The following is a 15136-nucleotide window of genomic DNA, read 5'->3' on the forward strand; positions in this document are numbered from 1 at the left end:
TAACATGCAAAACCAGAGCTTAATTAATTAATAAATATATATCATTCAGCGAGTACTAGTAATTCCACTCAAACAAACTTAATAATTAATAATACAAGTTCTAATTAGAAATTATTAATAAGGACTCTCACCAATGATGTTCCCTGGAGGATCATAAAAGCATACAGTTAAAGTAACTTGCTGTTTCACACAAGTAGCTTGAGCACACCCCAATTCCAGAGACTTTCTCCACACAACTTGCTTGTAAACCCCGCATATGTGATTTGGCGCGCATGAATTATCAGCATGATTGTAGAAAGTCTTCTCTTTCACCCAAGCATCCACAGCCATCCGCGGTGTCACCGCCATTCCGCTTCCCCATAACTGGTTGGCACCGTATTTGCCGCTTGTCAGATTTGCAAATTGGCACCCCATTTTGTTTCTTTGGAATCTGACTACTCTATTTGTGCCGTTGCCCAGCTTCTCGCTCCATTTGAGAGGAGCTACTCCCACTGCGGCTCTTGCCTGGTTGTGTGCTTCCAGGAACTCCCTGGCTGCGGCTGGGAGTACTGGCGCCGGCTTCCCATCGGCTGAGCTCAGGCATATCCCTAGAAATACAATCAATATTCCAAGCAGGCCAGCTTGTGCCATGTCTTTTTTCTAGCTGAAATAGTGAAATGATCAATCAAATATGCAGTTGAGTTGAAATGATTATTTATATTACATCTATGGTTGGTAAGAAAAAGCAGAAAATTTTTAAAATTTATTATCTAATTTTCAAACCATATAAGTTGCCTGTCCTTTGCATAAAATTCGAGGCAAAATAATAATTGATTTGCTGATTTGGAGAATCTTCAACATACTTCGGACAGGGTGCCACAGGCCCAGGACTTGGAGCAAGGGCATGTTGATGTTGGAACAGTGCCACCTGAATTGAGCAGGTTTAGTAGTGGGATGCGGTGTACTTTATTGTCGTTTATCATCTCAAGAGATTCTTTAACACGAAAGGGGGGATATCATAGCACGTTACTTGTCTGAATTTGATAATTTGAAATTTTGAACCAGTGCGGGTAGTTAACACATTAGAGTATATAAGAAAGCATTCCACTCCAACTTATTTTCCGTCGTACAATTCAACGGATACAATTAATAATAACTCTAAAAAAACTATTCAAAATAAATAGGATAATTTTTAAGTTACATGATCATGTAACTTACATTAATATAACACTTATTATCATTAATATATATTTAATTTTTATTATTTATATTAATGGTAGCAAATGTCGGGTTGATGTAAGTTTATATAACGGATCTCTCTAAGTTACATGCATGTACCTTACAACCCTCTCACATGAATAATGAGTGGACCCATATCATTCACTATTCATGTGAGAGGGGTGTAAGGTACATGCATGTAACTTAGCATTAGCCTTATATAACTTATCAAGCGTGCGCGAAGAAATAAACCTAACTAAATTGAAAATGTTGACTGTTGATGAAACAAGCATGCGGGATGCGGCCAAATAGCCCCGAGGCTAGCTGTCAGCTACATTAATGCACTAATGACCGATGAGCACGAGCTAAGTCCGATAATCGATATATAGTTAATGTGTTATGGGAAAACGAGCTTTGACTTTTGGACCCACAAATAAAATGTCAACGCTATCTTTACCAGCACCTGCAGAGCTGGCTTTAATGGCCGGAGAACACAAGTCTTTCGGAGTTGGGGACTTGTCCGCTTGAGAGAGTGGCACGTGGAAGTAAATCTGGCCCACTGTAGCTCTTCTTCATCAGGAACACCTTATTTTACATTATATCTATTTTAGTTATTTATATTTTTACAAAACAGTTCAATAATAAGATTTATTAAGTATATACAACTTATTTTAAAATTTATGACATTTTTAAAAATAAATTTTATTAAATATTTAATTTAATCTCTTCATAATTGATTAATTATATAACACAACTAGCACTAATTGTTTTAAAAGCAATATTATCAAAGTAGTCCTAATATCTTAGAGGAACAATTAAAAAGAAAAATTAACAATATTCTAACCAGCAGTGGCAAGGTTTGCATTAATTAATAATTGGTGTGAGGTGACAACAGCAGCCCGTGGCATTTAAAAAAAAGAAAGAAAAGAATCAATTAAGGTTTGCCTCCTTTTATGTAACATATATGTAAATTATTCTCATTTTCTCGACCCATGCTGACACAGTATGATATTTGTAAAGTTTAACGGCTATATAAGTTACACGCACATTTGTGAGGGAAGTGGTTCTAGCCTCCGCAGACGCATTGCAGGGGTTTAATTTAAATGTCCTTCCTTAGAGTCTCAGAGCTTGAGTGAAGGCAGTCTTTCTCTCAGGCTGGGAGTTGACGTCCCTCGAATATTTGAGAGGGTTAAAAAATCTGAGCGGTGTCATATCAGCATTGATGTCAACATGTCTCAGTATATATATATAATTGTACATATCAGTTATACTCTCATGTAATATGAATTGTAATTTGAACAATAGTCTCATGTCATAAAAAAAAAAAAAAAGTTACACGCACATATAGCATTTCGGCATTTCCGATATTATAAGCCCTCTCAATGGAGGAAGTATTCCTTCAAATAAAATAAGGATAAAATTAGAATATATATACATATAAAAGACTGTATCTTTTTTATATTTTAATTTAGTATGAATAATCCCTTTGGAAGATTTAATTATTCATTAATTGTATACTTTGGACTTCACAAACACGCACGCATTATTTTGGGCTTTATATAATCGCCATTTACTATAAACACATCTGCACAACTTACAAGGGCGCCCAGAACTTAAAAGGGTGCAAATTCGTTTTCGCTAGTGACGTGGGACGCCTCCGAAAGAAGACGAGTAAATTAAGATTATGATAGCTTGTTTGAATCCCAGATAGTTCATATGTAGTGACCATCAGAGCTCTGTCATCCACATGAAATCTGCACTTTTTGTAAATTTGTTACCCAAATAAAAGCACAAACTATGTATGTGTGATTTTTGGGTTTTGAAAATAATATGATTTGCTTTTATTTGGGTAACACTGTCAGCCGATGAGAGCAAGAAGTTAATCACTTTGTTTGCATTTAAGTGGAGGACCGCATATTGGAATTGAGCGCGAGCGAGGCTGCAGATGTAAGGACTGCTACTTATGTCTTATCGTGCGGACGTGGTGTCACGATTCGGTAGCTAGTACTCGCTGTATACATGTGGATACATGCATACCAGCTATAATAAACACAATTTATTTTTATTTTTTGAAACTGATTAAGCATCAGGTTACTGCATTACACAGATATATATACAACTGCTATGACAGCAGGTCATTATACTGATATTTATAATCAGATCAGATATATATACATGGGACTTATATTATTACATTTTTATTCTATGAAGTATATGTCCATCCCAAATACCCCTCACGGAGGAGGGATGTCTCTACTCCACTCGCATTTCGCAAGGGAGAAAGACGTTTATAAAAATCTCCACACAATTATGTTTAATTGGAGGAGGTTGAGTCCGTGGGGACTCGAACCATTGCCCTCATAGTCATGCTTAACTTTGAGGGCAATGGTCCACCACTGAGCTACAAGCCCAAGTGGCTAATAAACACAATTTATTAATTGATGGTCGTGGGTAATTCTACTCCAGTTGGGAATTCAGCAACTACTTGATTAAGACAGCTGGCCCCTTTTGCCATTAAAATTAATGATCGTCTTAATTAATTCTCTTTTGAAATTGAAAGCAAAGCAATGGAATCGTTTTGATTCACATTCTATGAATCGATGGTGGGCGGTGGCCACCACTTTTTACCTTACAACATCTACTGCTAATTAATAGCCTAATCAAGCTTGGGTGATCTTATCGATCTAAACTGATAATTTTGAGTACGTGGGTGACAGCTGGATCCAATGAGCTCAAAAGCTGAGGCAACGCAGAGGAATAGCGTGGGGGCCGATCCTTGAGACCGGGCCTTTGAGAAATGAGATTGATGAATGACACACAATTGTTCCAAAATAATTCCCATTCCAAAGGTTAAAAAGTGAGAACCCCATTTGTACTGCTATTTGCATTTGGCATTTTGGCTCATAATTTTGCAGTCAAGAGTTAAAAGGAGAAGCATTTTCTTTAATTATTGCAATCTTATAATACGAGGTACATTGGAAATCTTAAATACAATTTTTTTTTTTAATTTTTATAGTACAATGTAAAGATTAATACTCCCACAGGTGGCATACAGCTTCTTGTGAAAAATCAAGAGAAAAAGAATCTTATAGGCTCAAATTAGTGTCTTCAATATTGTTATGAGAGTGCCAACTCATCATTGGAGTACAATCCTAATGACCGTTCAATAACATTAAATTTATAGAGGGTAAAACCTCGTTAGTTCTTATATTAAGTTTAATATCTATTTAATTTTTATAGTTTTAAAACTATCAAAAAAATTCTTTGTCGTTAAACTATTGACATATTTGCTGTTATTTTTTTGTTCCTTTTAACTTATTTTTATAATTTTACTCTCTAACAATAATGTTTCTTTTTTTTAACATCAAAAAATTAAATTATCAATTTAACTCCAATATATATATTAATGTTAGTGGAATACTCTGTTGAGAAGTTAATAAATATTAATTTTTTAATTAATGTCAAAAAATTGGTCATTTATTATTTTTACAATATTATTTTTTTGGACATACATGAACTTCAACAAAAATTAATATATATTCTTTTTATTTTAATTTTATTTTTTACAGTTGAATTAGTAATTTAATTTTATTATTAATGTCCTAAAAAAATTATTCTAAGAGATAATATTGTAAAAGTAAACTAAAAGAAATAAAAAGTAATAGTAGGGGCACCAACAGTTTTACAGTAGAAATATTTTAAAGTCTTTTTAAAAATAAAGGGACTAATCAAAGACTAATTTTAAAATATAAGGTCTAAATGAATTTTTACCTAATTTGTAGAGCAAACAGAAATTGAATAAGTGCAAGTAGATCAAGCTATTTATGTGAAATAATGCATTATAGATTCGTTGGTATACTGTTAGCGCAGCATTAATTCAATTGCTACATACTTCATAAGTAACTATATCTTGGACAAGTGGACCAAATATATAATATCAATGCCATCGAATGATCTTCGTTGTTCCAGCGGCTGAGGATAATGCAGACTGTAAATAACAATAAATGACAACTTATTTTTGCCAAAAAGTCATTGTTCTTCTTCTGCACATCACTGATAATCTCCAATTGAAATTTGAGAACTTACTATATCGATTTTTTTTTAATTACGTGTCATTTTATTTATAGATCGCAAGAAGCTGATGGATGGAGGACCACCATCAAGCATAAAAATGGTGCTGCGGTGGGGTTGGTCGTGGTTCAGCTTGTAAATAAAATAATTAATGTGTTGTGTGTCTGAAAAAATTTACTTTTTAGCGAAGTCACCCACTTGTTTTAATCACGTGCGCTTCTAAGTAACCAATCGTGTTGCTTTACTTTATTGTCCGATTCTATCCACCAATTCTCTTCAGGACCAAATATTTTTACATTATTGGATTCCCCAGCCGGCTTTTTGACGATCATATATCATCCTAAGGTCACTGTCATTTTGGAAAATAATAATAATAAATTAACATAATTTATACCTCCTCGGAAATGAATGAGTGATCTATCAGACTCAGCAAATTAGGGTTCCTCTAATAATTGACTGTGAAAGCGAAATTCGGATATGTTGTTGTTATTAGGATAAACAACAAAAAGTGAAATGATAGTATATTTTATAAGATGAACAAAACAACTGATCTGAATTGGACCTTGGTAAGAACGTGGGCAGCTGGGCAAATTATTAAACCCCCCCCCCCAAATCCAAAACTGATGAAGAGATTTGTCAAAATTAAATTTCTACTTATGGAGATTTTTAAAATTAGTTTCCGGAAAGTAATTGAATGTAAAAGTTGGTAAAGTTTCACCCGTTGTCATTGAACCGCTGTTTTTGGGATAGAATATTGCTGCTTGCTAGCTAACATGTAAGCTGTGAAGCGTATTGATGCGCCTAGAATCATCTACAGTGAATCCCTCAAATTTCAACGCCTGCCTGTCTAGATAAAGCCTTCCCATGCAGAACAAATGCATTTCAATTCGCTACATCTCTTCAATAAAACAAGCCCGATGTGACCGACCAACCAAATAATACTCCATCTCCCAAGGAAGAGATCGTCTAACACTATGTACGTAATAGATATTTTACCCATCACCTTCAGTTTTGCATGATCAAAATACCTCGTGTTTTAATTATTTGCGTAATTAGACCACAACGATTATAATTATTTAGAACCTGTAACTTAACCTTGATAGAGGCTAGTGCTAAAAAGAAGGCACTATGACCCTCATTATCATCAATCAGCATCGGCCCCAATTATTAATGATGTATGTATATTATTGCTTCACAGACTTACAACAGCTGTAAACAATTTACTCTCCCAAAAACACCCACGCTGGCTTCAAATCTATAGCACACAGCTACTAGCTAGTCTAGCAAGGCCGAAGCAGGCAGTAGCTTGTACTGCATTGCCGTCTTTAGGGATGGCAATGGGCACCGCCCGCAGCGGATTTGTCATTACCAAACCTAAATCCACACAAAATTTAAATTATCAAAACCATCCGTAACCCGCAGCGGGTTTTAATTTTTTTACAAAAACCCACCCGCAGTGGGTTTTAACAATTACCAAACCCGCAATGGTATCCGGCGGATTTTTTGCGGGTTTTCGTATTTAAAATCACAAATGTTTAATATATAAATTTATAATAATAACCTCAAATTCCATATAACATACTCAATTTTATATTTAAATAATGTAAATGAAAAATTAAAATTTCCACATCAATTCAACACAAATTCTCAAATTTAAGTATAAATTACACAAATCCATTTAAAAAACACAAACTAGTATCTAAAAATAATAATTACATTTCATATTATCATTTAAAACAAGCTCCAAGAGAAGATATTCATTTCATTTACCATCATAAGCACCCATCCAACACAATGCCTATAATAATAATTAAGATTAATATTTTCAAATACTAATTCGAAGGAAAATGCCTTTAGTTTTCTTTAGATTATGACTTTAGAATAGGATATAGGCCACATACACACATACACAACTTTGAGCCTTTGGCTATTTGGTAATTTAATTAATGACATTATTTTCTTTATACATTTTTAGATTAAAATTAAATTAAAAATATTTGAAAAAAATATTACGGGTTTGGTGGATATCCATGCGGGTATCCACCGGATATAAGGTTAATACCAAACCCACCCGCATCCATGTGCGGGTTTTAATTTATAATACTAAACCCGCCCGCAACGGGTAAAATTACCCGCAACGGACAGGTTTTAGCGGGTGGGTTTGAGCGAATTTGTGGGTTTGCGGGTACAATTGCCATCCCTAGCCGTCTTCTTCTTCTTCCTTTTTTTTTTCTTTAATTATCCTCGCATGTCCCATCCCAATCCTCGTGCAATGATATTTACATACACGCGTGTAGCGAAGCTCATGCAAACAAATTAGAACGAATTTCTCAAAGAGATAAAGAGTCCTAGAGACCACTGATCCAACAAAGATCTACTCATTTTTGTATACTCCAACCCAAAAGTGTTTGTCAAGTACTTGGAAATCTAAATCCAGTTAATTAGCTCGTCTTGTTAACATCTGTTACAGCCTTTTATCTAGTTAAAGCTAAAATTCCATTAAGGTTTGTCATTCGTGGTACATCTAGCTGCGCTCATGTTATCTGTTAATTATTTAATTAATTTCTGATTAATTTATATATAGGGTAGCGAGTAACGTACGCAGGCGGCAAAGCAATTGAATTTAAATGGTCAACTGCTCATGTAGCTCAAGCTGGCAACGCGAGTGATAGTGGCTTCGCAGTTCTGAATTTGGATTCCATTGATTAGAGAATAGAATAAATTTGAAGATTAAAAATGCTAGTAGCTAATTACGGTAATGATTTGTCCAGAACTTACGATTAGATTCTTGATCATCCCATTTAGGGGTAAAATTGTAACACAACCCTTACATGGGAATGTTTCCCCTCAAGACATATGTAAAATTCCCCGACCCAACCGAATCAACCAACCGATCACCAAATTTACAGAAAGATAAGCCCTAGATCATTAAAATATTTACATTAAATGTCCCAAGATACCCCTCTAGCATTTGCCGGAGAAGTCAGAATCAGAACACCGTCCCATCCTCCTGTTATTGTTCAGGTATTGCACCCAACATTGCCGAAAACTTTCTCCCCTGACCTCCTCTCCCCAAGCGGCCAGCACCGCCACCGGAGGCCATCTTCCGGGGAGAGCCGTCGCCCGGAGAAGTAACTGGACACACTAATTTCTTACGACAGGCGCATTTATCACCACTTTTCATTAAAGCATTGCTGGCTTTGACGGCTAATGCAGCCATTTCTTCAGCCTGAAGGGGATGCCTCAGCCGGCTCAATGGCAATGCGAAGTAAAGCTGGCCAGGCTGCAGTTCTTCGTCTTCGCTTATAGCTGAAAGGACGTCGTCGAATTCCATTTCATCCGAGTTGCAGATAAAGTAAGTGGGATACTTCTGTAAAACGTAAGAGACTTTAACTGGATATGAATATTCTTGCAATCTTCCATCCTGTAGAACAAGCTTTGCAGTGACTACATGGGTTGATTCACAAGAACTGCAAATACCCATTATTAAACTTAGTTCTTCGTCAAATCTTCAAATTAATTACAATACAAAGCTTCAGCTTTGAGGGAGGCTTAAGAGTTAATAATTAAGCTTTGAGTTTTGAAGAAGACACAGAGAATGAGGCCACGTTTATATAGAGAGCATCGTTTATTCAACTTATTTTGTTGCCATGTAAGATTTGTCGGTTTGCTAATGGGGTTTGGTTTATTCTTTGGTTTCATTGATCCATGGGCTCGGCTTTGCCAATGCCAGCCTGTAAGTTGGTGGTGACAGGTTGTAAGTTGTTTTGAGTGTCTTTCAACTGCAGCCCTCGTTTCAAGATGTATTACAGTGACAGGGACTGGGCTCTATCTTTTCCCTTTTAATTAAAAAAAAAAGAAAAAAGAAAAAAAAATTCAATTCAATTTGCTCGTTGTGGAAAATTTTGCCTTTAATTACTGTAACATTAATCAGACTGATCTGTGAATCTGAATCAGTAACTGTATATATATTGTGAATTTGTGGTACAAAAAGTTTGGGCTTAGTTGATGAAAAAATGACGTGGTCGATGGATTCACGTGAAGATAGGCAGCTACATCTAGCTATGTGCCTGTGGTATACTGGTATTGCCGTATTGGTGACTATTTCAACAGGTGCGCAATATGCTAGCTAATAACCACTATTATATTGAATGGGGAACCTTCCATTTATGGCTATAAATTTTCGAGTGCTTTGATGGAGTTAAAATATGCTGTTTGTGAAACTAAGGAAGCCATGCCCATACCAACAGTGCCTCTAAAGAAAGGGTCTTTTGAAGCTTTCTACTCCAAAGGATGCCCACTTGGATGATTCTTATGACTTATGAGCTACCCGTGCTCACATCTTCTAACAACCTCAAAAAAGTTCTGCATATGTAATGTTAGATGTTATATGTTTTCTACCGTTATATCTTTTTTCTTTTTTTTCGAAAGGGTTGGATCTCTTTTTTTTTTTTTTTTAAAAAAAAAAAAAAAAGAACCCCACCGACCAAATTCTGGTCGAATAGTATAAAAAAAATTCCGGTTGAATAATATGATGAGCCATTTATTGACAAATTAAAAAAAAAAGGGGAAATGGACAAGGGCAGTGGTGTAAATATATAAGAAATGGAAGGGCACATAAATAATTGAAAAAATAGGAAAAAGCAAAACTGCGGAGGAGAGAAACGTGGCACGTAAACAGGGCAGGGAGCTTCGCTGCAAAGCAAGAGAAAAGACACGTTGAAAAGGCGGTCATTTGGAAGAGTAAAGTAAAAGCAACCAAACAATCCGACAAGGAATTCCGCGAGATGAAGTGGGTTAGGGCGAGGGTGTGCTTGGTTCAGCGCCAAGGCCCCCAATCCTGCACCTACACAGTCCTTGCTTGCATCCCGGTGCTGCATTCAATTCCCAATTTCGTCATTTTATTTGTGCTGTTGCTTACACATCGGCCCGCCTCTGCATTGCACCCACACTTAATCGCTTTTGCTTCGCCATCACTTCTTTTAATTATATTCGTAGACTGGAGAATGGTGGGATGGTCTGTTGGCTTATAACATTACACTATTTTTTTAACATTCCTCTGTTATTATTATTATATTTTTTTCGACATAAAAACTAATTGAATCTCTCATCTCATCCATAGATTGCTCATGTACATAAATACAAAATCACTTAATGTACTTGAACATCTTTTGTAATAAAAAAAAAAATACATATTTTTTTAGTGATTTTGTCTTTTTTTTTTTAATATACCGTTACTTTTAATTATGTCCAATTTGTGCATCATGTCAAAGTTTCCAATCTAGTGATTTTGTATGAGTATGAATCATTATAAAATACGTAGGTAACACATTCAATTATTGCATGTGTGACATATAGTTGAATTTAATATAATTATCACTTACATTTTAATTTTTCAAAATAAATATACACACAGTATAATATTATTTAGTATTGTGTGGATATCATGATGTTTATGATGTATTATATAATTTCTTCAAAAGATGAATATATGGGAAAATCACTCATTAATATGTGAGAAGAGATGAGGCGAATTTGTCCCGTCAATAGACCAAACATTAATCTATGGTAAATATAGTGAGTTTATTTAGAAGGCCTTTCACATATATATTTAAAATTTATAATAATTATTATTATAAACGTATGTAGATTGTAATATAAGTTAAACTATGAATCTTATATCATATAACATTTTTATCATAAATTCAATTAGTTTGTTGATTGCATTGATGTAAAATTTTTGCTGTGAATAAACTCGATAAACCTCATGTATGATTTAAAATTATTGAAAGTACACTGATTTATTTGTTTGATTATTAGTTACATAATCAAACTTTATATACATATTTACCCAATAGATCAGACCCAAAAAAAAAAAAAATCACGTTAACTAAAGCAACAAAAGAAAAGCATAAATTAAGATATAAGTAACCCCTAACTTTATAACTTCAATCGTTTCCTTTTGGTGAGATTCCAAACTTCATATGCAAGAGAAGTCTTGAACATAGAATAAAAGAGGGTGGGTGGATTCCCTGTACTTAATTACTTTTCATTTCAGGCAAACATTGATAGAGAGTTTTGAGCTTGTCATGATACATTCAGGATCAATGGCTTATTTAGGAAGATTTAATAATCTTTTTTTTTTTTTAATTTTTCTATTTGTTAGATGCCTTGGATTTTGCCTAGTTGGATTAATAATTGAGGGAATGAGGATGTCCCACCCCTATGTATCAGTGAAGCTTCATAATTTGTTAGCTTCTTTCTACTTTCACACCCGATCCCAAAGTACTTTTGAAATAAGCAGAGGCAGTGATCCTCTCTTTGACAAAAAGGCCTAGCAGGAATGCTTTAATCAATATTATATAAGGTGACTCTCTTTTTGATCAGTCAAGTTGGAAACTTTTTAATTTTCTCATTATAAATAAATCGATGAACAATCACTTGGTTTTGATTCTCTTCCTTCCCGGAAAGCGAAACCTAGCTGAAGGTCTTATTTACAACACCTTTTTGCATCTGACTTTATTAATTCTTGTCTTCTTTGTACCGCCTCGTACAGTTGTGAAAGCCATCATTTTAATTTAATTTTTAATTCAAGTTATATACAAAGTATTTCAGTTGAATAAGCTAAAAATACTTAAATAGAGACTAGTGCAAGATACACACAGAGGATTTAATGAGACAATGATAGTGAGAATATATTATATATATTTGGGAATAAGAAATCTTGAATTTGAATTCCACTCTCATATGGGTGGGGAGTTATCGATCATATACCTGAGGATAATTTAATCCGAGTATTAACACAAAACTGCCGTTTGTCCTGGACCAATATTAATTTTATATTTCATACGAGAAAATCTTAGATATGATATAGTCCAACTTTCTAATAAAATATATATACAAAAAAAAAAATTCTCTCTTTTCCTCATAATAATCACGCCCAAAATTGGTTAATTGATTCAGAACTATGATTTTCTCAAATACTAAGTCTGAATTCATATTTCAATGCTTTAAATACTAGATTAGAAAGTTAGTAACTTCAAGATATCAATCCCAATAAGTTACAACGTTAAATTTTTGCTCACTACCTGAAAGGATCTAACTTTCTTTCCTGGCAAGCAAGTAGCAACTTCCACATCCCATAACTTGTACATGCCAATAATTCATAATCTTGAAGAACACGAGTCTTGAGTCATGAAAATCTATTGAAACATCTATTTTTTTTTTGGCTGAATCGATGAGTTGTGAAGCAAACACAGTTGGCAGAGCAGAGAGCAAACCCCACCAACCAACAAAAACTCATTACTCTCTCAATTATGTGTTTAGGCTCCTTAAATACATACTAATCTAAGTTATTTCGACTAGACATCTTCCAGATTTTAGTGTCTGAATGTCTTTGATGTTCAATCTATTCAAAGATTCAGTTAAAAAGCTGGCATTTGTCATTTCCATGAACGTTCCTCCCCACCACACTTGATATTAATTCGCTTAATTAACAACTACAGATAGTGGGTCCTCAATGTGGCTTTTCTGTATTAATCTAATTTAAATCTCAAACAATTGCACAACATCTATGCTTAGAGCTAATCAAATCAACGGTGCAATCTCAAACAATCAAGTTGTTGTGTGTTCATGAATCATTGCATTACTTATCCCATCAAGAAAAAAATCGGTGCTTTAAGTATATCTTTTACAAGCAAACAATTTTGTTTTATGCCACAGGTTCATGCTTAAATAGATATTGCTTCCTCTCTTCTGTTATAAATAAGCGGATACTTGATACATATCTGATTTATAATAATAAAAAATAGAGAAAGATCTATTTCAGTTTATCCCCTTTGCCACTTCCTATCCACACAAAGATCCGGAATATTAATTCAATAATACTGGTTTAATTGCTTGCACATCACAGCAAATAAACTGCTTCTTCAGATACTTCATAAAGATCTACATTAAAGGGGACCTCTTAGGCGTCCCTTTCCTACATTTTTTCCTGAAAGAATTTTGAGGTGCTTTAAAAGTCCGCTTAGTTGTTGAAGTTGATGATGATTGTTTACTAGCTAATTTTTGGACTGATTTCTCTAGAATGCCATCAGAGTTAAGGTCACTTACGCCGTCATCTTTTGACTCCTCCCCTTGTTTTTCTTCTCCACTTGACAAACGCACCTACGTGTTGGAAGAAGTTGTTACTTTGTTTTCTCTTATATATATAAGTAAAGAGAGAAAAAGATTGATTTTAAACAAGAATTCTTACTTTGCACTGGATTGAACAAAACTTGGCCGGTGAAAACAAATTTGACCACCCACAGGTTTCACACTTATTACCACTGCCACACCCACCTCCTCCATGATTGTTTTGCTTCTTACTTTGTCTTTGAGTTATATAAACAATTCTCTTAGAATTAATTACGTAACTTTGTATATCAGATGTATCCAACAACTCACTTATCTCTACAATCTTAATTCCCACTTGATATGAGGCTTTGTACACCTGATGAAATTAGAAGGAAGACCAACCAAGGGGAAAACAAAAATAATAATGATATATGAAGCTACAACCACGAAATTAAAATAAAAGAAAAGGAGTAGGCACCACGAAAGAACTTACTTTTAGAACCTTGTGGCCATTATGTTTGTTGGTCTCGCAAAATTCACAAAAAGGCAGACACTTGCAGTCAATACAGAAATAGGTACTATCTTTCAACCCACATTGACATGGCACATAAAATTTGGCTTGAAGAAGAGGATCTAGCCATGGCAGATCAAACTCTTGCCCCTCCATTTTTTCTCTCCGTTAATGAGTGAGAAATGCCTAGAAGAAAATACTTCTTTGCTGATGTTCTCTATCTTTCAATTTAATTGCGGGGTAGAATTCAAGCTTCTCATTTACTGGTTTTATTAGAACTTAAGACTTGGGACTGCAAATATAGTTATGGCAGTTGTTACTTCCAATTCCAAACCGAGGTTCTCCCTAAGACCCGAGCTCCTATAGTGTGATCATGCCCTTTCCATTTTCTTTTTTTCATATTTTGTTTCTCTTTATAAGCATTTTATGTATGCATGTTTCTATTTTTTGAATGTAGTTCACGCGGTTGTATTTCAATGCACTACTCTTGTTTCCAAAAAGGCTCTGTTTCATTCTACATTCACACTTAATTAGTACTTGGTTTGTCCTTTAGAGTATTCTTCAACAAACTTGTATTCTTCCCAAGAGTGAATACATCCAGAGTAGTATAATGTAAATGGCACCCGGTCTCATCGTCACAAGCATCCGAGCCCTAGAAACAAACATACAAAGAGAGACCAGTGTTCATGCTTTACTTGATTAGCAGCAGTGTTTCCTTTTATACTTGTTCCTATTTCAGGGTGTGATAGTCAGTGGCTAAGTGGAAAGAAAATTAAGAATTTACAGCTATTCTGCAGTGTGTTTTAATGCACTTGTAACAACCATAAAGTTTTTGTTGCCCAGTTCAAATTCTGAGCTTTAAGAAATATGGAGATTGATTCATGTCATAGAAGCGCGTCTCCTAAGAGTATTTTCTTTCCCTTATTATCTTGTATAAAGACTTTAACCACATGCCAGCCACAACATTACCAGAATAATCTAATTCAATCCTTCCTTTGTCAGATTCCTTTCTCTAATTCTCTGTATTTAGTAATTTACAGTACGTGAAGTTGCTAGTTTTTTTTTTTTTTTAAATCATGGAAAAAGGGATATAGAGAACTCAGTCCCAAAAAATTTTGGGTTAAGTATTCATTGGCATTGCGCAGATTAAATTAATTGGTAGTTGATTTCTGAATGAATCTGGCACAGAATTGGGAGGACCCAGTTTAGATTTGCATATTCACTTGATAGCTTAGGAAAAGA

General features: G+C 34.6%; 2 protein-coding genes across 2 annotated transcripts; both read right to left on the reverse strand.

Annotated features, from left to right (window-relative positions):
* Positions 1–905, reverse strand: LOC102622405 (STS14 protein). The gene is made up of 2 exons (XM_052445107.1): positions 763–905; positions 1–643 (listed from the first exon to the last, which is right to left on the reverse strand). The coding sequence occupies exon 2, from the start codon at positions 628–630 to the stop codon at positions 115–117; it is 516 nt and encodes a 171-aa protein (XP_052301067.1). The 5' UTR covers positions 631–643; positions 763–905; the 3' UTR covers positions 1–114.
* A 7113-nt stretch (positions 906–8018) lies between these two features.
* On the reverse strand, positions 8019–8862 carry LOC102622105 (uncharacterized). The gene has a single exon (XM_006466631.4). It carries the CDS (start codon positions 8750–8752, stop codon positions 8282–8284), a length of 471 nt encoding a protein of 156 aa, XP_006466694.1. The 5' UTR covers positions 8753–8862; the 3' UTR covers positions 8019–8281.
* Positions 8863–15136: the final 6274 nt, after the last annotated feature.

This window comes from Citrus sinensis, chromosome 7, assembly GCF_022201045.2.
Source record: "Citrus sinensis cultivar Valencia sweet orange chromosome 7, DVS_A1.0, whole genome shotgun sequence".
NCBI lineage: Eukaryota > Viridiplantae > Streptophyta > Magnoliopsida > Sapindales > Rutaceae > Citrus > Citrus sinensis.

Excerpts from the sequence above, each read along its gene's own strand:
- LOC102622405 (XM_052445107.1), bottom strand. The coding sequence starts at position 630 with ATGGCACAAGCTGGCCTGCTTGGAATATTGATTGTATTTCTAGGGATA.
- LOC102622105 (XM_006466631.4), bottom strand. The coding sequence starts at position 8,752 with ATGGGTATTTGCAGTTCTTGTGAATCAACCCATGTAGTCACTGCAAAG.